At 40.8% G+C, this 22,046-nt stretch overlaps 1 protein-coding gene across 1 annotated transcript in view; it reads right to left on the bottom strand.

Annotated features, from left to right (window-relative positions):
* Positions 1–22,046, bottom strand: part of PHEX (phosphate regulating endopeptidase homolog, X-linked) — a 210,706-nt gene that overhangs the window by 138,283 nt on the left and 50,377 nt on the right. The window contains exons 5-10 of the mRNA XM_005870974.2: positions 18,135–18,221; positions 16,508–16,734; positions 10,558–10,626; positions 4,878–4,994; positions 1,912–1,995; positions 590–735 (exon numbers count right to left, since the gene is read on the bottom strand). Of these exons, the coding sequence (XP_005871036.1) occupies positions 590–735; positions 1,912–1,995; positions 4,878–4,994; positions 10,558–10,626; positions 16,508–16,734; positions 18,135–18,221 (730 nt within the window). The remainder of the gene's footprint in view (positions 1–589; positions 736–1,911; positions 1,996–4,877; positions 4,995–10,557; positions 10,627–16,507; positions 16,735–18,134; positions 18,222–22,046) is intronic.

The raw sequence follows: 22,046 nt of genomic DNA, 5'->3' as shown, positions 1-22,046 counted from the left end.
ATTATCTTTCCTGGGCATTTTTTGGGTTTCTTGTTTTGTAGTGCTAAAGTAGCACCCCAACAAATCCTAAAATATTCTTTCTAAAAAGAAAAACCTGACAGTTCCTGAAATTCTTTCATCGGTGCAATTTTTCTACAGCTCTCAGAGTGATCTTACGTCTTTTCAATATAGGTACCTCGGTTTATTGCCACAAAGTGACTTATTGGCTAAAAAGAAACAAGGGGGCGAAAGCAGCAATAGACTAAGAATTAACTGGGGAGGAGAGAAGATGTTCATATGGAAGTCTCAGAAAACATTATTATATGACTAGTTCACAAAACTAACAAATAATTTAGGTTTTCAGAGAGAAAATATGGAGAAATACTGGAAATAAGGAGCAAAAACATTGTGTATGTGCTGTCATTGCAGCAACTAAATCACAGCAGACGATGGTTTTGGCCAATTTGTCACAAAGGGCACCATGATTTCCCCCAAGACTCTTTTGATGCAACTTTCATTTAAAACAGTTTTCAAAGGATGTGAGAGGTAAGGCCTTAACATTTATAAGGAAAAACAAAAGTCACAGTAAAATACACAAGGAAACTCTTACTTCTTCCTCTCAGAGCCTAATATCCTAAACAGATCCTTAAAGTACTGCGGGACACGAACTACCACGTTCTCTGAGGGGCCGATGTCCTTCAGGTCAGGGTAGAGTCTGGTATCGATGACCTTCTTGATGTAGCCCAGCCAGTCAAACTGAGGAGTAAGAGAAAAAAACCAGAGTGAAGTACCTCTTGCCAGGCAGCAAGCAAGGCAAATATTGTCGGTTTAACAGAATCCATTGCTTGTGATTTCAAACCAAATAATTAAAAATGCAACTGCTCAAATCTAGAAAATAAATGCCCAGTCACGGCCACCCAGACCTACTACTTGCATCATAAATGGGACATGTGTTCTATACCATCCGCATATGGACAACACATACACTCACCTGGTAATACCCACACTCACTCTGCTGGTCCCTCCAGTACTCTCTGCCCCTCCCTCCTCAACTCTCCTCTCCTTCATTTCCTCTCTCCCCCTCCTGTACTCCCCTCTCCGTGCTATGCTCCCTCTCTCTCCTCCTTCTCTCCTCCCTTTCCCCCCTGTACTCTCCCTTACTCACTGTCACGTCCACAAAGACACAGATGCCCCAGGACATTACCGGTCTTCCTTCTGACACAACCTTTCTTGCATAGGGGAAACAAGCAGCAACAAAATGTAACATATCCCCTCTTCAGAGCATCACTATCTTGCTGTATGAATTGGTCCCTCCCTTGCTTGCCTCCACTATTGAAATGAAAAACCAGCTACTCACACGCCCAGCCATTCCTGTAGGTAGGGATGGCCACATACATGCCCCAATTCTACTCAATAAGAAATAAAAGAAAGCCACCTAGGAACAGTCTAGAAAGGTTTTGGTTTTTCCTGGTAAAAGAATTAGATATGGCCATCACTGTCCCTTCCCCCTTCTTCCTGCCCTGATGGCAGATGTGATATATGGACCTGTGGTAGCCACCTTGCATGCTTGAATCTTCCAACATGAAGTCAAAAAGCCAATACACTAAAGAGAATGGAGTGGAAAGAAAGAATTCGGGCCTTTGACAACCTTGTTAAGCAGCTAAACCAACACCAGTAGCCACCTATGTCTGAGCTTCTGTCATGTAGCAAAATGGGCTGTAAGTTTTTAAGCCATCTTGGAAAGGTTTCCTGTCCCAAGAGCAGAAAGCATCCTGATGCACAGAAAAGGGATAGTGTATGTGATAATGGACAAAGATGATGATAACCAAAAAGACTGGTGGTTTGACAAGGCAAAAATTTACACACAGATGAAATGCAATCACTGGTAAACTAACCAGTTAAAATAAAATCCCCTGGATTGTTTTCACCAACCTGGGGAATCATAGCACTGAGTTGGGAAATGTTCATTTTGTTGTACATGGCCTCGCTGGTTCGGTTTTCATGTGGAATCATTATCTGTTGAAAGGAGACTTTGGTTATTTTTTCAAAGGAACAGTTTCTTACTGCATGACACCTTCTACATGTGCGCAAACATCTGCAGAGTATCATACGGTTTTTCAAGATTTTGGTGTGGTGCTGAACTTGGGAGAGAAAAACAAAAGACATCACTTTAGGCAAGATTAAGAAATAAAAAGAAACTTCCTGTCCTGTTCACTGGGAAACACTGTCCTCAGTACAAATATAACTACCCAGAATCCCTTCCTCACCTACAATGTGGATGGACAAAATCTATTATTGGCCCAGTTTTGACACCAAAGTCAATTGAGACAAACACCTTACCTTCACCTGTGGTGTCCAGATAATGAGCTCAGTGTGTCAGGAGCCACAGACCATCCTTCATCCCTAGGGCCACATTTTCACTGAAGAACACTCGACGATCTGGGCACCACTGCCTCCTGTAATCATTCTGTCAACAGCTCATTCCCTCACTTCCCTTCGTCCCTCTGGTTTCCCTGGCTTTGAGATTCCCCTGGCCCCACTGCTGGTCTCACCATCCTGATACACATTTCCAAGTCAGCATCTCCAGCCCTGACCCTTCACACTCTTTCCATTCCCAGTATGCATGCCCTTGCCATTTTGCCACCACCAAAAAAAACCTGAAGCTTCTAGCCTTTGCCATGTTTAATCTAATCTAAAGAGCCGCAATGATCACCTTCCTCATGGGCCATCCTAATCACATCCATGAACAGGCAGTCGCTCCCCATACCCACCCCTGAGTCCCATCATCTGGTTCCCTTGCATTAAACTTGCCGCTTACCACCTCCACAGGACTCTCTTACACCCCCATTCACAACCACCACGCCCAGGGGGGAACTATGATTCCAGACTTTGCCTAGATTCATTTCCTCTGTCAAATCTTGCCATTAAACTCCACTTGCCTCCAATCACAGGGGCCACTCCATCACTAAGACCTCCCCTGGTGCACACACCTCTATCTGGGATTGGTCAAACGCACACTTCCATGGCTGTATTTAAAATGACTTATTTGTGCTGGACTAAGCTGTCCTGCCACCCGAGGGAAGCTTCGGAAGTTTCCCTAGAACTCTATTTCCCACTAATTTTGAATGTCCTCAGTGACCTGGGGTGTAAGAGATGGAAGTGAGCACTACTAGCATGCCAAAAATCATGTGCCATGGATTTTTCAAGGCAAAGACACAGAGGGCTGAGTGGTAGACATCTGCCCCCTCTTTTCTAAATGATTCAGTGCCCTTAGCTTCTCCCCTGTCACCCTCCACAGGAGAGACTTCATGTGTCTCACAAACATCTTCCAGGTTTTGTTTGAATCATTGCCTCAGACTGTCCACTCCTCCCTCTACTCAGGCTTGCAGCCCCAGGTTGGAGCCCTTTAGCCTCAAAGCTGTTTTGAGCACTCTGCTAGCTTTCTCCCCATCCCATGGATTTGTCACTTCATTTAGCCTCTTGACAATTCCCAGTCTTGCCTCAGCCCAGCTGTTTTTAGTTCCCTTTTTGGTCTAAATCCCTGGCTCAGAACAAGGCCTTCCCCGATGTATCAGAGCTTCAGTCCAAATTAGAGCTCTGGGTCTCCTATTTGCCTAGGAAGGGAATCCAGACAGCCTTTAGACATGGCTTAGAGGCACAGTCTTTGACTCCAGAACATCTGCAGTGACCTTCATCACACAGTCTTCAAAGGTGACACGCAGGAATGGACTTTTTGTGCTGCAAGTAGAAGTTTGGAGAGAGGTCCACACATACATCACTGCTGCTGAGAGAAAGACTAATTCCTCCTCCACCTTCTCCATCACCCCAACTCCATACCTCAAAATCCCACCACACTTCACCAAACACAAGCCAAGCAACACTTGGAGTCACATGAACTTTAGGATTTTTAGCAACTTGTTATAAAAGACTACCAACCCATATACAAGTGTTTCTTGACAAAAGTTTTTTTCCCCCCACAGCAAAGTATCCCAACAAACATCTCACGATACTTGTTCTCTCTGGTTTGGGAATGTATAGGGGTTTTCCACTTTGGTTCTTCTAGGGAAAAAAAGTTATTCTATAAAGAAAGCTAACCATTTAGGATTTCTCACTCTCCCTTAAGTTGGTTCTTATATCTTTTTGTTCCCAGCATTAGCCTGGAAGAATTTAAGGTGACCTACACAGAACATAGTAACACAATGAGATTCATTAAAGCAGGGCAAGAAAAGAATGAAAAAACAGGGCTGGATACAAAGTAGTACCAGAAAGGCAGCTAAAAATGCTCACCCTATACACTTCTACATCAAATTTGTGTATCCAGTATGGTGGGACAGACTTCTCTAAGTCCCTATCTTAGGTCAGACTGACCCTGAGTGGCAATGGGAAAAGAGTAGGTTAGATTAAAAATTATCTTCCAGCCCTAGCTGGTGTTGCTCAGTGGATAGAGCGTCGACCTGAGGACTGAAGGATCCCGGGTTTGATTCCGGTCAAGGTCACATGCCCAGGTTGCAGGCTCGATCCCCAGTAGGGGGCATGTAGGAGGCAGCCAATCAATGATTCTCTCTCATCATTGATGTTTCTCTCTCTCCCTCTCCTATCCTCTCTGAAATCAATAAAAATAAATATATTTTAAAAATTACCTTCCACCACTCAAACCAAATCAATAAGGATTCATTAAATAACTATTCTTCTATTGGAGCCATACAGGAGTTTCTCTTGGAAAATATAGTCAGAGGGTCTTTGGCCATAGTTGAGACTTTCCAGAGGAAGTGCTATTAGTTATACCTTGGACCCAAAGGACAGTATCACAGAATGCTATTTTATATATTTTTTTCATTCAGGATATACTGCCATTAAAATAAAGAAAATAAAAAAATAGATTTTAGATTAAGTCTTACCTCAGCTATCTTAATTTCCAGTCTAAGCACTGACTTCATGTCATGCTCTGCTCGGGAGCTATTAGCACCCAAAAGTACGGCAGTATCCACCATGAACTTGTAAAGGGCCTCCCGATACTGTAAAAGATAAAGAAGCAAGTGACCATGACAACAGTCTATTAGAAAGTATGTTTCAGAGACACCGGGGAGCAGAAGCAGCAGGTGGAAATAAATTCCCTTCATTTGCACTTGTACTCAACGTACGGTACAGTCATTATGTGATACCAAACACCCACCTACCACTTTGGGAGAAAGAAGAGTGACAGCTCCTTGGATACTGTTTCCATGAGAGGCAGAAATGTCCAGCCACCGAGAATCAAGAGAACTAGTTTTGTAGCAACCGACAATATTATGGATATGTGAAACATCTCCAAATGAGCCCAGAATAGAAAGTTAAAGGTCAGACTCCTCTTTCCAGGCAAGAGAGGCTTAATAAAATAATGGGAAAGAGCTGTTGCTAAAAGCAGGAGGCATGATCCATGAAGACTAGTGGGAACAGTGATTTATTCTCTTCCAGTTCCATTTTCCCACCTTCACACTAAAAAAAAAATAAAAGACCATCAACTGCAGCCCTAGGTCTTTCTAGTTTTGCACAGTTTTTACAAAGTTCTCCTCACCCCCTCAGGAAAAAAAGAAGGGAGAGATGAGAGAAATGATGAAGTGAAACTGAGCAAAGAGCAAATATAGAATGTCTTCCCTGCATGTCCATAAACCCATTTTCATGACACATATTACTGGAGGGGAGAACCTTATTTTGTGGGAACTGCAGAATCTCATTTGGGGTCATATTTCTCCTTTCAGATATACTTGTAAGAACTCAATATACTAGGTATTAAATAATCTCACAGTTATGCTTTAGGAATAAGATTTCCTCACATACATCTTGAATCTGTAAGCTATTCTTACTGTGTTTATGACGTTGCAACCTATACAGTGCTTGGCATGTAGCAGGCCCTTAATAAATATTTGTTGAATCAGTAAGCAAGCTTTGCAAATAGACTCAATTAGAAACAATCTTTTGCAATTCCCAGTTTGATTAAAAATATTTAATTAATCAATACACCTGCAGATGTCTTGTTAGGCATTCTGTGCATATGAGGGGGCTACAGATGAAAAATTAAATAATACTTAAGTCTGATTTCCCAGTGTGTGATCTGGTTCTCAGTGTGTAAGGGAGATAAACATGTAATTACAAACTTTAATATTAGAGAGTCCAACGTAAGTTCTTTAATAAAGCTGCTAAGTGCTTGAAGATTAAAGAGCAGGAAAAGAATTCCAGCCTGGAGAAATCGGAGACATAATGTTTGAAGGAGACAGGTTCAGGAGCAGTGAGGAGACCTCCTGTGAGGTGTATGAGCTGCCTTTGCTGAGGGGGGAAAATAAAAAGATGGCACATTAAAGCTGGTTTGGGACCAGGTCATGAAGAGGCCTTGAACTCCCAATGAGGAATTTATATCCTACCTTATGAGCAAAAGTATGATGTGAGCTGCACTAAGAAGAGAATTGATCAAGTGGTACTACAGAGGCAATGAAGGGAATGAATGGAATGGAGGGAAGAAGATAACAATCAAAACGCTATCTGCTGTAATAAAGCTAAGAGTTACCAAGGGCCTGACCTAGAGTAGTAAGAATAGAAAGGAGGGATCGGGTAGAAGAGAGATTTTGAAGGTAGAATCCACAGGACTTGACTGGTTATAGGGGGAAATGATTTCAAGTCTAGTTGCTGATAGGGTGGTGACCCCAGCAGAAGCAGAGGTGCTCCCAGACTGAAAAGTTCATTACATCCACTTTCACCCTGGCTGGGTGGCTCAGATGATTGGAGCATTGTCCCATACACTGAAAGGTTGGGGGTTTGATTCCTGGCCAGGTCATATAACTAGGTTGCAGGTTCAATCCCTTATTGGGGTGCATATGGAAGGCAATCGATCAATGTTTCTCTCTCACATTGATGTCTGTCTCTTTCTCTCCCCCCCCCTCTCTCTAAAAGCAATAAAAAATAAATAAAAAATGTATCTTCAGGTGAGGATTAAAAATATTTTTTGAAGTTCATTCCACCCACTTTCAAGAAGGAAAACTTGCCAACCTTCTTTGATGACTGCCCTCAGCCAAAAGATTGCTTAGGATCTTGGCTACCTTCCTGCCCTCCAGAGCCTTCTAGATATAGGGTCTTGTATCAGCAAAGGAGCAGGGACTTACACTGTGAGCCAGCACTTCCCAGTCTAAATTCCTGCGTTCTCAGGCTGGGCCAGAAACCAGAGAGTTCCCTGATTGAGGAGACCCTGGGTCTGAGGCTCTTTTGGAAATTCAACAAAGTTTCCAAAATGAATTGAAAATATTATAAATGAACCAGTTCTAATCTATAATGATAAAAGCATAATATGCTAATTAGACCGGATGTCCTTCCGGACGACCTTCCGGACGAAACTGGGGCTATGTCCTGGGTGGGAAGGAGAAGGACTCTTAAGATTTCATCATGTTACTCAGAATGGAGCGCCATTTAAAACTTAGGAATTGTTTATTTAATATTTTTAGAACATGGTCAACTGCAGGCCATTAAAACCATGAATAAGGAGGGACTACTGTATGACAAAGAGAAGGAGATAAGTAAATAATGTACCTTAAAAAATGATCTTTCCTATCTATAATAATAAAAGCGTAATATGCTAATTAGATCAGACATCCTTCCGGATATCCTTCCGGACGACCTTCTGGACGAAGCTGGGGCTGCGAGGGAGGCCCCGGTCCCAGGTGCCTACTGGCGGCCAGAGGGAAGCCTGGGGCCCGGGTGCCAGAGGGAAGCCGGTGCTGGCAGCCAGGGGAAGGAAGGCCTACTCTTGCACGAATTTTGTGCATCGGGCCTCTAGTCCAATATAAAAAATAAAAAAAAATGTAGGTTTCCCAGTCAACCCAAAAAATCTAACCTGATTGATCCCATCTGGTTCTTATTAATCTGGGGCAACCTGATAAGAAAACAGATTCCTGGGCTCTACCTCAAGTCTACTAAATCAGATTCTCCAGGGCTGTGGCCCAAGAATCATACATTTAATAGAATCCCAGGTGATTCTTAAGCAGTACAATTTAAGAATCATTATTTGAGAGGGTATCCCTCCCCACATGTTACTTCTGAAATGTGTAGTGAGCTCTCTGTACTTCTGAGGAATGACTGCAAGCTAATTTCTTAGTTACTTCATTTGGGTGTGCTGTCTCCCCAGCTCCAACATGAGAGCACTGAGCATGGGGACTTGTACAGCCTTGATACCCAGACTTCCAGAAGTGCCATTTATGTCTGAATAAAAAGCCTTTGGTTCCTTAATTGGAAATATGGTCATCAAATAGCCACACTGCTGTCCTAGACAGTTTGGCTCAGTGGATAGAGCATCAGCCTGTGGACCAAAGGATTCCGGGTTCGATTCTGGAAAAAGGGCACGTATCTAGGTTGCAGGCTCCTCCCCGGCCCAGGCCCTGGTCGGGGATCGTGCAGGAGGCAACCAATTGATGTGTTTCTCTCACATCAATATTTCTCTTTGTTTTTCCCTCTCTCTTCCACTCTCTCTCTAAAAAAATAAAAAATAAAAAAATAAAAACAAACAAACAAAAAACACACCACACTGCTCCTTTCCAGCAGTGTCAGAAATTCTAGAACAGGGAGAGACCAAGATGGCGGCATAGGTAAACACCGGAGACTGCTGCCGCAAACAACCACTTCAAAAATACAACTAAACTGGCCACCCAGGACTCTGATCTTGCCTTTGCTTCTACTTCCTCTCTAAAATGAGGATACTCATTCATTTATTCACCATATATTTTTTGCCCCCCCCACTTTAGACCATAGGCTGAGGTAATGCTGAGTTACAACTACAATAGTCTCCATTATCTTGGAAATTACAATCTGATAGAGAAACAGAGACCCCCAAAAAGGAAACTACAATATGGTATGTGAAGTTCTAAGGTGGAGAAGCACAGGGACAATTGGAATGCATTGGAGTTAGAGTCAACCTGGGCTTGGGGTGTCAGGGGAGGCTCCCTAGAAAAAAGGCATTTAAGATGAGCACTGAACCATGAGTAGGAGTGACCCAGGTTGAAGAGGCTTGGGGGAAACGGGGAGGGGAAAGGGTATTCAGGTCTCAGATTGTTGGGAAGGTTCAGTATGACAATGTACTAGTATATGAATTGCTTGATACAAAGTCATTTGTATGTGCTCAATGAACAGTCATAATTTCCTTATTCTAGGACACTTGAAATACATGTGTTTTTCTATCTGCATTTCTAGTTTCAAATGAATGTTTCCTGTTAACTCTCAAGTGGTTTTCTCACTCTCACCAGCATTATTTTAGATGTGATCTTCTAACGAACCATGACTGTACTCTGATTGAAATCTTTGAGCAGCACTACAAAGGGGTGGGGGGGGAGGTCCTTCCCTTCTTGACAGCGAGTGGCAGGCAGAGCAAGTCCTCACTAAGTGCAGGCAACGGATGTGGGCAGTGTGCTGAGTGTTTACAGCTTTCTTCACCAGCAGTTCTATCACTTTCTAGTCCACCTGAAAGAAAGGGAAAACCTACAATAGTTAAGTGGTCAGATGGCATTCACCTCGCAAAGACTGGTGGTGCCATGTCTTGCTTCTGCTTCTGCTCTCTTGGCAAATAGCCTGCCTCTTGACATGTCATTTTGATGCTTCAGAATAATTTCTTCTTAAACCTGATTCCCTCCATGCACCTGATCATTAGAGGTAGACAATGTTCAGTTCTGAAAGATTTGAACAGAGTGAAATATATGCTCAGGAGATGGCCCCACCCTGTGAAAAGCCTTGAAACCATATTAAATGAAACCAAATTCTGGGCCACTGTCACTTGTATGAAAGGAGGCAACAGGACTAATGCAGTTGTTTTTTTCTGTTAGATTATGTTTTGTTAAAAGTTGAGGTGGCAGCTTTTGGAAAAATCAAATCTGAAGTTGAAAGTCTTATATAACACGGTTGGGAGGATGTAGAGCCATGACGTTACCCACTGCTGGGGGAAGTGTAAATTGGTACAAATTCCTTTGGAAAATGGATTGTCTGGTTGAGGTGAAATATGTCTTGCATGCATCCCAGCAGTCCCCCTTCTAGCAAATTTCATTCCCCAGACATTTATATGTATGAATGCTCAAAGCAGCATTGTTCATAATTACCCAATGCTGGAACCAACCCAAAAGTCTACAGAAAAAAGTCATAATTACTATGAGCAACAATGTGGATTTCATAAATATAATGTACAAAAGAAGTCCAAAATAATACATATTGTGTGCTTGCATTTATATAAAGTCCAAAACTAAGTCAAACTAAATTATGATTTTAGGGATGCCTGAATACATAGGTGGTAAAAGATAATAAAAAGTTAGGAAGTAATTATAATAAAAGTCAGAATAGTAGGGAAGAGACACACTGAAAACTTCTAGGGTCTGGCAATGTTCTATTACTTGACCTGGGAGATGTTATGTAGGTGTGTGTGGGTTTTTTTTAATTATTACTTGTTGCTTTTAGATTTATGTTTCATCCACATTTGTGTATATAAAAAAGAAAAAAAAAAAAAAAAAAGAAATTCTAGAACAACTTATGAACCCATCAACAGCCTGACAAGGTGCAGAGTTGAAATATAAAACTTACAGACTTGGCTTCTGTGCTATTGTCAAGGTAGTCTTCCCTCACAGCTAGGGAGAGCGTTGCTTGGTCCAGCTGTTGAAATAAAAACAAAGTATTTTGCTTGCACTGTAAATTATTATGTACCATGTTAACAAGAGTCATGAGATCTGAAATCCCAGTCATATTTTGAGCTTGTGTTACCATTACAAAAACAACTCAGTACACTCAGATCTACCAGTAAATAGACACTTTAGCAATGATAGATACTATGAAGTATCAGAAACCTGCCTGTGCTTCCCCAATTCATGGCTTCTACCCCTTTCAAGGTTCTATCAATAGTAAATAACCTCAAAGATATTTGAATGGGAATAGTTCTTAGAGATTATCTGATTTGCCCCCTTACTTGATGGGTGGAGACAAAAGCCAGAGAAGTGATGTGACTTTTCCAAGGTAACATGGTTGAGCAGAGCTCATAGAATCACTGTCTCTTGTTGCCAGATCCAGTACTCCTCTCACGCAGTATTTTGAAAAATGCCCATCTGGATGGAACAGACTGTCCACTTCCCCACCCCTAAAATACTGTGTTGGATTGATTTAAATTATAATTTTGAGAAATCTTAACAAATTTAGAACCCTCCCTGGACAGTTAGGATAGGTGAAAAAAATACAAATAATAGGAAACAAAATAACTAGAATTATTATGGAAAAGTATAGCATAATCATTGGAATTAAAACTTTCAGCACTTTAAAGGTGATCAAAGGGAAGAAGGTAGTTTTTTCTAAGAACATGCTAGAACAACTCGACATCCATATGCAAAAAAAAAAAAAAAATGAACCTCCACCCATAGCTCAAAAATTAATTCAAAATTAATCATAGACTTAAATGCAAGACCTAAAAACTATAAACTTCTAGAAGGGAAAATCTTGTGACCTGAGGTTAGACAAAGTAGATATGACAGCAAAATTGCAATCCATAAAAGAAAAAATAAATTAGACTTCATCAACATTAAAAAGTACTGCTTTGTGAAAGAGAACAAAAAGACAAGCTACAGAGAAAATATTTAAAAATCACATGCAGGATGGGGCAAAAATGGGTTTACAGTTGTTCAAATGGAAAAAACAATAATTAATCTATATATATAAAAGGCTTAGCAACCATCCAACCGGCCAGTAGGTATGATGTGCACTGACCACCAGGGGGCAGACGCTCAATGCAGGAGCTGCCAAGCTGCAGTGACTTGGCAGCAGTGGTTCTCGGGTGACACACCCTGGAACCAGAGAGGAGGGAGCCCGATTCCTCGCGGGGCCGCGGGATTCCACCTTTGGCCCTGGGTTATGTTGTTGCAGGGCACTGTCGACCTGAATCAGGTTTACTGCACACTTGCCTTAACATGGGAAAATTGTAATCACATTCTGAAAAAGATAAAACTACAGGGAAAGAAAACAGGGTTTGGGGATGAGGAAACTGGTTGACCACAAAGGGGCAACATGAGGTAATTTTGGGTGGTGGTGATGAAACTATTTTATTTCTTAATTATGACGGTGATTACATGACTCTGCATTTGTCAAAACTTATAGACACATGCATCACAAAAAATGAATTTAACAACATTAAATTTAAAAATGAAATTTTATAAAGAACTTTCTCTAAATCTATGGTCATTTTTTTCTTGAATGTCAACAACTGCCTAAAGACTAAATTATGTGGATCCCAACAGCAGATTTTCTCATTTAAATTTGATTCAGACATAAAAATGTTAGGTCAAATTAACAGGATATGAAGTCTAAAAGACAAATAAAAAATTAGTAGCATCTTAATAAAAACCGGATCCCATATTCCTATATCATTAGTTTATAAAATGCTAGATTGCTTGGATCTATCTCTATTTTCTTCTTCATTTTACTATAAGCTTAAATATTTTCTATGTATAGGGTCATAGTTTTCCATGAAAATCTTCTTTATAAGCAACAAATTCTACAAAGGTCAAATTAAGAGTTAGCAAAGTCATGAAAATTTTAAGAAAAATATTGCTCTTGTTTCAATGGGGGTGGGGGGAGATGTTTCCATAACATTCACTTTGTCTGTGTGTATTACTAAAACCCTCAAATTATTGTGTTCAATCTTTTTCTCTAATTGGCTCAAAACAACCAAGTCACAGGCCAGCCTGGCTTCATCATAATGCAATTCCCAATATACCACCGTTTCTTCCAAAAATTAAGTAAGCCAGAACCACAAAACACAATATTATGATTAAGATGTTTTGGATTTCAATTAGATTTGGACCACTTCGAGAATCTTTTGATCTTCAGTCTCATAGGAAAGGAAATTGAGTAGACAACATTAAGAGAGCCAAAGCTTCCCTCTGATGAAATGAAGTTTAATCCACTTATTGTAAAAGTCTCAATGATTCAAATGAAGTTACCTGACCTTTTTTAAACCGTCACATTGTTATGGTTTCTAGGGAACATTTTAAATACACAAAACAGATTAAATAAGGTCTGTCAACTAAATCTCATTAGGAACATACAAAGTCTTGAGGCAAAAGACTTTCTCAAGAGGCCAACATTAGGACACTGTTATTTGAGGTTTGTTTGGTTTTTTTAAATTCTTATGTCTGAATATTGCAAGTTGAAAATAAAATATCTGTTTGGGAAACCCAACACATTGAACTGAAATATGAATTGTTTTTCTCCAACTGCAATAAACCTCAGGTTAGGAAGCAAAGTAGTAATAAAAAAAAGAAGCATCTGACAAATTATGATATAAGAAAAGGACAGACAAAGAAATGAGAAAAACGTCATTTCTAAGAAAGGCTGTCCTTGTCATACTTTGGGATTTTGCTATGAGTCAGACAAAAGCAGGCCACTGAGTGATGATGACTTTAAGTCAGTGTTTCAGTAACACATACTGATGAGACAACCCTGGCCTTCCAAACCCTCATGATCACATATATTCAAGTATTTCACTATCCCTTAAATCTTCATTCTTGTTATCCCCTTACATAAATAAACCCAAATACATGTAACAAGGATTGGGGGCATCAACTTCTGTTGTTTTCTGTATGTTTCTGCCATTTAAGCCTGTGATAAATCCTGTAACATCTCACCACAGAGGTAAAGGAAGTCTAAGTACATTGAGGGAGGATGGTTTGAGGTAAGGGAGACTTCTCCCAAAGCAAAAAGAGGTTCTTCTAGGTAGCCAAAGAAGTCAAAATGTCTCCTGAGCAGAGGGACCAATCAATGTCCCTAGAAAGTGGCAGGATCTGAGAGGGAGTGAGGGCCCAGGGCCCCAGCAGCAGAGACGCACACTTGAAGGGCAACATGAACTGGGATAGTGGGTTTATTTTCAGAAACAGGTAACTGATGATTGGAGGGTCTCCCAGTAGCCAAGAAGAAGGCTGAGAAATGGGGCAACCAGTAGGTAGGGAAGTGACTAGACTGGTTCAATTTCCCACTAAAAGGTGGGGTGGGAGCTCAGTCAGTGATGAAATTGACTAAAGAAAATGCCCATTTCTCACATACCTGAATTTGAAATCTGAGTGTTATGTTGGTTACAAAAATTGAACCAAATGGTTCTGACCAGTTGCCTGGTCATGCTTTAAGACAGGGGTGGGGAACATCAGGCTGTTGATGGGTTCTTAAGCTGTTCTGTTTGTTTTTAAAAGAGAGTAATCTATTGACACAACGCAGAGGTCAATTGGACCATTACCATCATTGTGTCTTGCACAGCATGCCTTGCCCTGATAGCATTAGAATATGTGTCAGTGCTGTGTTGTTTATCACCCAACATGGAAATAACAGCTGTCACTGGAACTAAGAATTTTCTCTTGAGTAGATGGGAATTCTTTCAGTTTCTAAAGACTTCCACTGTTGGTAGATATGGGCAAACTACAGCCTGCAGGCCAACCAGCCACACACCCACTCATGTCTACAGCTGCTTTCCCAGGTACGACAGCAGAGTTGAGCAGTTGAGACAGAGATCCCATGGCTCACACAGCCCAAAATATTTACATCTGATCCTTTCCAGAAAAAAATTGCCAGCTGCTTGGTGTAAAAAAAAACTCTAGCCCTAGTTGGTTTGGCTCAGTGGATAGAGTATCTATCAGTGGACTGAAGGGTCCCAAGTTCGATTCTGGTCAAGGGCATGTACCTCGGTTGCAGGCTTGATCCCCAGCCCTGGTTGGAGCACATTCGGGAGGCAACCAATTGATGTGTCCTTCTCTCACATCGATGTTTCTCTCTGTGTCTCTCCCCATCTCTCCCACTCTCTCTAAAAATCAATGGGAAAATATCCTAGGTGAGGATTAACAAAAAATAAAAATAAAACAAATTAATTCCAGAATGTGGATTTTAAAAATTTGATATATCAGGAAAGGGTAACACAGTCTAAAAGTTTTATACTTCTATGATTTGAATATAAATATATTATTAATATTTTCTAGCTCAAAAAAGGACAGAACTGGGAGGGAGGAAGCAGTGGCTCAATAAAATTTTTATTATTAGTCAAAGTAACTGAGGAAACAAAAAAATGGTAGAATCAAAACAAAACATTTTGAGAAATGTTATTTGAAGTCTTGCCAAGCTCTTTTATTGATGAATCTTTCATTGTTGGTAGTCTCCTGATTTTACCAATCTGTGTCAAGGTATGTCTGTGTGGCCCATTCCTTGGAAGAGAAGGGATGCTTACTCTCCCAATAGAAAATGCAAGCCAAGCACTTGGAATAAGTTTCACTTTATCTTATGAAAGGAAAGGGAGAGATTCAGACTGAATTTGACAATGAAATTTTAGGCATATATGCAAGAAGACTTTAGTGATGGAGGAACAAGGAATCATGGCATGTGTTCTCTCCTTTGTCAGGGGAATGAGAAGGTGAGGGGAAGAAGAGAGTTCAGAAAGTCTTTGCACAATAATCCTATATAATAAAAGGCTAATATGCAAATCGACCAAACTGCAGAACGACTGATCACTATGATGTGTACTGACCACCAGGGGTCAGATGATCAGATGCAGGAGCTGCCCCCTGATGGTCAGTGCGCTCCCAAAGGGGGAGTGCCCGTTCAGCCAGAAGCTAGGTTCACGGCTGGCAAGCACAGCAGCGGTGGCGGGAGCCTCTCCCGCCTCCATGGCAGCATTAAGGCTAGGGAGCAGGCCTAAGCCATCAGTTGGACATCCCCCGAGGGCTCCCGGACTGAAAGAGGGCGCAGGCCGGGCTGAGGGACCGCCCCCCAGAGTGCACGAATCTCTTGCACCGGGCCTCTAGTATCATAATAAGTATGTATGGTGCAGAGTGGGTACTAGACTTACTGAGGGATCAGTTCACAAATTATATGTGTCTCACCACTGTGCTCTTCACCTGAAACTAATATAAAATAATACTGAATGTCAACTGTAATTGAAAAATAAAAAAAGAACATGCTAAATGAAAAAAAAAGAAGGAAGTCTTTGCAGCTCTCTTCCCACTGGAATTTAGGTGCCCACACATGCTTAGAGTAGACATTGAGGGCCAGATCACAGATCACTTGAAATTAACTTGCTCACTAGCTTCTTAAAAGGCTAATAAAACTGGTTTGTTCATGATTTACAGTCTGCACATCTGTGAAGGGGGTAATACTCTAGATCAGAGGTTCTCAACCTGTGGGTCGCGACCCCTTTGGGGGTCGAACGACCCTTTCACAGGGGTCGCCTAAGACCATTGGAAAACACATATATAATTACATATTGTTTTTGTGATTAATCACTATGCTTTAATTATGTTCAGTTTGTAACAATGAAATTGGGGGTCACCACAACATGAAGAACTGTATTAAAGGGTCACGGCATTAGGAAGGTTGAGAACCACTGCTCTAGATCCTAATGTTTAACATAATTTTTCCTTATCATTTCACTAAGGTGGTATGAGTCTCTTTCCCTAGGAAGCACCCCAAAAATCTAACCTTGGACAGAACAAACGGGATGACCAAGTCTTCACTATACCTTCAAGATGTGTTCATTGGATGCCTTGTCATCAGGGGACACATACAAACGGATAAATACAGAATTGCTGTATTGACCACGAAACGTTGCAAGTGTCTGAAGAAGGCTGAACTTTCTCTCTGACCAAACCCCTTCAGGACCGATATTAGACTCGAGCACAGGCCAGCGAAAAGGTGAGTGCCGCAGGATGTGTAGCAATGGCTTGGCATCTGCCTTTTCGATCGCTTCTGAAAGGGAACAAAGATTAAGGGAGAGTTAGAATTGCAAACTGGATTTCCAAGCTAGAATGCAAAGGTATCTTCTCAAGAGAAAATTCCCTAAGACTCCAACTTAACATTTCAGCTGTTATGGAGAGGTGCCGTAGACTGAAGATAACCAGAGACAGAGCTACCTATGACTCACACAGCAATGTCACTGTCTAAACCTGGTATTCTTGCCAGGAGAGCTGACTAGGGAACCTGCTGGATATTCCCTACTATAAAAGATGGACTTACTACACTGACCCCAGGCAATGGGCGATGTTAGGCCGATAATACTCTGCAATGCTAAGGAACAACCCTAGGTAAAAGCAACTGCTCAATAAAACCAATCACACCCCAATAAAAGTGAATTAATGCTTCAGACTCTTTCATCAACTTTTTCTGCTCTCGTCTAGCTCACTGAATAATACCCAAAATCCTAAACAAGTTAACACACTTCCCAGAAGCACTGGCTTCTTTCTGCAATGACCTTGAAAGAGCAGATGAGATAAAATTATGTATCTCTTTTAACTCCAATCAGACCCAAGATACGGAGACATGCCTAAGACAACCAACAGATTACTCTCAGGCTGATGGAGAAGCAGGAGCCTGGCCTGCCTGGGAATCTGGATTTCTCTAGGCCCCAGTAGGTCCTTAGGGGACTAGCAATACTCCCAAGTGCCCTCCCTCCCAGGTTCCTTCTCAGACCAGACCTGGCCTCTAGATTCTGGTCTCTGTACCACATATAGTGGGGTTTGACCTTCTGATCCCACCCAAATGTCTCATAGAGTAACTGATACCTAAAGAATCCAAGCCATAGAAATAGAATCATTTTCTCCATCAAACCAGCAAGAGAACGTTAAGACAGGGCAGGGCTAGTCAAAACCCAGTTTTTGAGAGTTGTTCCTTTCCTTAAATAATATCTTTAAACATTAAAAGAACTCTGAAGAATAGGGGTGTTAAATATTTTATTTATTTTTCTTTATTTCTTTATTGATTTACTAGAGGCCCAGTGCACGAAAATTCATGCATGGAGGGGCAGTCCCTCAGCCCAGCCTGCCCCATCTCACAGTTTGGGAGCCCTCAGGGGATGTCCTACTGACGGCTTAGGCCCGCTCCCCACCCTGGGCCTCCCTCTGTGGGAGGCAACTGGGCTGATCAGGGTAAGGCGCCACTCCCATCACCCTGCCGCTGCCACTGCCTCCAGCCTCCCTCTGCAGGAGGCGACTGGGCTGATCAGGAGTAGGCGCTGCCCCCATCACCCTGCCGCTGCCGGCCACCACGGCTGCCTGCCCTCGGCCCTCGCAGCTGCTGCGGCTTATTTGGAAGTACATTTGGCTGTCTGGTCTAATTAGCATATTATGCTTTTATTATTATAGATTACTCACTCTCATTCATGCAAGATGAATAAAGGATTTTGGCTTTCTGTATGGCTTCGGTGTCCCGCCTTCTACTGATTGATTTCTCCAAAAGTGCTAGAAGGTTAAGAAAGGATTTATTAGTATCCACCCACATGTGGTGCTGAGTGGGAGGTCATTTGATAATCACAGTCTCCGCCTCCAGAAAATTAGATGTAAAGACAGACAACCCTAGAAAAGAGACTTCTATAAAAGATAGGCAGACAGCAGAGCCGATTCCAAACTTGCTTGAAGTTCAAATAAAAACAATTTAACATTATTTTCTCAAAGGTTCTACTGACTCAAAGAAACCAAAAGTTCAATTTCCAACTGAGATGGGACCTTATGCAGGGGTTAATGTTTTCTGCCACCTACACAAAAAGAAACAGAATTCATTTATTCAAGAACCAAAAATAACTAAATTCTGTTCCTTGTTTCTGCACCGAGTAATATTCTCAACGGAGGCAATTTCATCAGGGTCGGGTTTCTTAAGGTTTCTTCACAGTCCAGCCTCTCAGGGAGGTCACCTGGAAGAAATTTCCCATTAGAAGTTTTATTCAATGTTGTATAAACATGCTGTGGACATGGGAGAAGTTGTTTAGACAGGAAATGGAGAGGCGAGATTGGAAAGCCTAACCAAATTGCCTAAAAACTTGTCCATTTACACATTTGAAGTCCTGGCCATTTAAATGAGGCCATGTGTATAAAATGGTTGCCAGCATAGACATAAGCCTGCCTGGAAAATGATTTTCTATTTACAAAATCACTGATGCTATTGTTTGAAGGAGGAAAATGACAGTTGTCACTATTTCAAGGAAGGAGGAAAAACAAAATTCAATAAAAAGCTACCCTCCTTCAAAAAGACCACCTTGGTTATATACTTGAGAGTATCAATTTACCAACACTAAGCCAAGACAAAGAATCCTTATGCAGCACCATGGCACTGCCTCTATTGATCTATGTCAAACTGGTATTATCAAAGCATTTGGGGGTTATTTCTGAAATGTAGCAGCCTCCAAATGACGTTACAACAGATGCTGCTACAGTACTCTGAATTGCTTCAAAGCACAATGTACAGAGCTAATCAAATTAATAAATAATTACATATTCTCTGAAGAGAAATCGACTTCTAAACTAGAAGTTCTACATTTCAAAAATAAGAGAAAAGCAATCCAGAGCTCCTGTCCAGGTTTTTTAAGCATCTGCAGTATGTCAAACAAGTCCATGTAACTAGATGGATTCAAATAAAACAAATTGAGTTGGATGTGGGTGTTTTCAATTATTTCAACTTGTATAGTGCTTCTTTCTTGTGTATTACACAGCAATAAACATGGAATAACTAGCCCCAAGGATAAAGAAGGGAGATTTTTTTTAGTAAACAGAAAGCTCTAAAACCATACCCATATATATTTCTATTCAAATCAGATCATGTGCCTTTCCGCCATATTGCTTCCACGGCCACTGACTGGATTGTTGGGGAGACACATTTGGAATAATTTCCACCTCTCCAAATTTCATTTAGAGATGTGATATTATTCCAATGCTATAAACACTCCATAGGCTGCAAACATGAAGGCCCTGAAAACAAACAAACAAAAAACAGCAGCAAAAGAACTCAAAGTATTATATATCTACCTGAGTGGACACAAAGCCATTCTGTATCAGAAGAAGGAAAAAAGACATGTATATCCTAAGTAGGGCAATCCCAAAAAGCTAACCATGCACAAATATCAATAATTTGTGTATCTCACAATTCTGTTCCAGAATTTGTCTTTTAAAACAAATTCAGCTACCACGAATATCTGGCTTACCCTTTTCCTTCTCTCTTTCTCTTCATACCCAAGCAGGCAGGAGAGCATTGATATGCAGACAGTGATGTGGCGATCAGTTAGCAGCATCCATTTAATCTATCTCTGTATCTGAATTAGTGGTAAGAGAAATAAAATCTAGCCTAGGGAGTCATTAATAAGCAGAAAACAAAGTATGCCTATCAAAGGCAATTGCTCGGATTATTAAAATGTCCCTAACGCACAGAGAAGGGCTCGTGGGTCACCCATACAAGGGCATTCCTATAATAATCTGACTTGTTTCCTGGATGATTTCTCAGTCCTCCATCCACCCCGTATCCAGTTATTCCTAACCATGTTACAACAGAAAAGGAAAATTCCAGTTCATTAAAAAACCTGTAGTGCAGTAAATCTCAGACTTTAAAATTGATTTCAAAGTGTTTCCGGTCATCAAATTTAAACATTACATATATTATGTAAGTATTTTTTTCTTTTCATTATGCTCAATCAAATACAATTTTTAAAGGCAACATAACAGACATATAAAGGGGGTGAGCTTTCAAATGACACAGACATGGGTTCCAGTTGCAGCTTGCCAATATGTTCCAGCTAGAACTTGAGCAAGTTCTTTAATCTAAGCCTCAGTTTCTTCATCTGAAAATTTGGATAAGCATAGTGCCTACCTCCCAGGATTGTGGTAAGGATCAAACATTTTAATGCACAGAAAGTGCCTGTTTCAACACCCGGACACATGATAGGTGATCCATCAATGGTGGCTTAAACAGGATTACAGGCTGAGTCAGCCATGCCCAAAATTGTAAAGCAATCAACCTCATTTTTAGTGCTTCCTCCATAAATGGTCTTTCCTCCTCCTTTCTTAGGATATTGTAGCCACTCTGTGTGTAGGATGATTCCACAAATTGGACTTGCCCTGGCCACCTTGCAAAACCCATGCTCTCAACACTTCCTTTGCGTTCACAGTAGAGGCACTGCTCCGTGAGGAGGGATAATTTGCAGTCAGTGTTAACCTCTGAGAATATTTTGTTCCTCCTGGAAACAAGGCATTTTCTTTTTTATGTAAACATTTTCAATGAAATTACAGAAAAGTACATAATTTGCAGGACTTCCAAAAGTAAACACACCCACATAACAGACATTATGACCAGAATCTCAGAAGCCTCTTGTGCTCCCTTCCAGTCACTAACTCCAATCAAGACAACCAACATCCTCTTACTCCAAGTCACCTTATTCAAGTCTATTTCCCATATTCTTTTTGGGTAATCTACCTTTTATCAATTTTATCAACACAAGTCCTTTGTTGAATATTTATATTGCAAAATCTTCTCCCATTTCATAGACTTCATTTTATTAATGGTATCATGTGATGAACTAAAATTCTTTATTTTAATGTAGCCTAATTTGCCCACTTTTTTCCGTCTATGGTTAGCATATTTTGTGTCCTATTTAAGAAGTCTGCCTGCCCTGAAGTCATTAAGATATTCTCTTATGTTTTCCCCTAGAATCCTTATAGTTTCACATTTATCTCTATAATCCATACAAAATCTGTTTTTGCCCATGGTGTGGACAGTCATGCCTTTTTAACACAAGCCTGGCCTCACAGAGAATGAGTTATGTGAGAATTTCAATAGAGAAGGTATTTTTGATCACTGGGCCTCAAATATTATCACCAAAAAATACTTTTGGTGCAGAAAATTTACATTAACAATGGCTATTTTCTATGAGATCGAGTACTCTCTAGCGCAGCAGCTAGATCACATTCATCTTTGAACACCCAGGGCTTAATGGTTGCATTGTTGATGTCTAATGCACATTTGCCCTAGTTGAAATCCTGACAAGGAAAGTCTGAGAGTTTTTATCACACCGGAAAGGAACTGTGAGAAGTTAGACTGACTTATTCTTTTTATAATCAACAATGTCCTGATTATGCTAACATCCATAATCTCCTTTTCTCACATTTTAGTCCCTAGGTCATACAATGAAATTTAAGAGGTCATCTGTTTTCATGAACAGCAGGGGTTGTTTTTTTGTTGTTTTGTTTGTTTGTTTGTTTTTTGTTTTTGTTTTTTTAAATATATATTTTATTGATTTTTTTACA

Source organism: Myotis brandtii, unplaced genomic scaffold (assembly GCF_000412655.1).
Source record: "Myotis brandtii unplaced genomic scaffold, ASM41265v1 scaffold326, whole genome shotgun sequence".
Taxonomy (NCBI): domain Eukaryota; kingdom Metazoa; phylum Chordata; class Mammalia; order Chiroptera; family Vespertilionidae; genus Myotis; species Myotis brandtii.
This window is presented reverse-complemented; position numbering and strand designations above follow the sequence as displayed.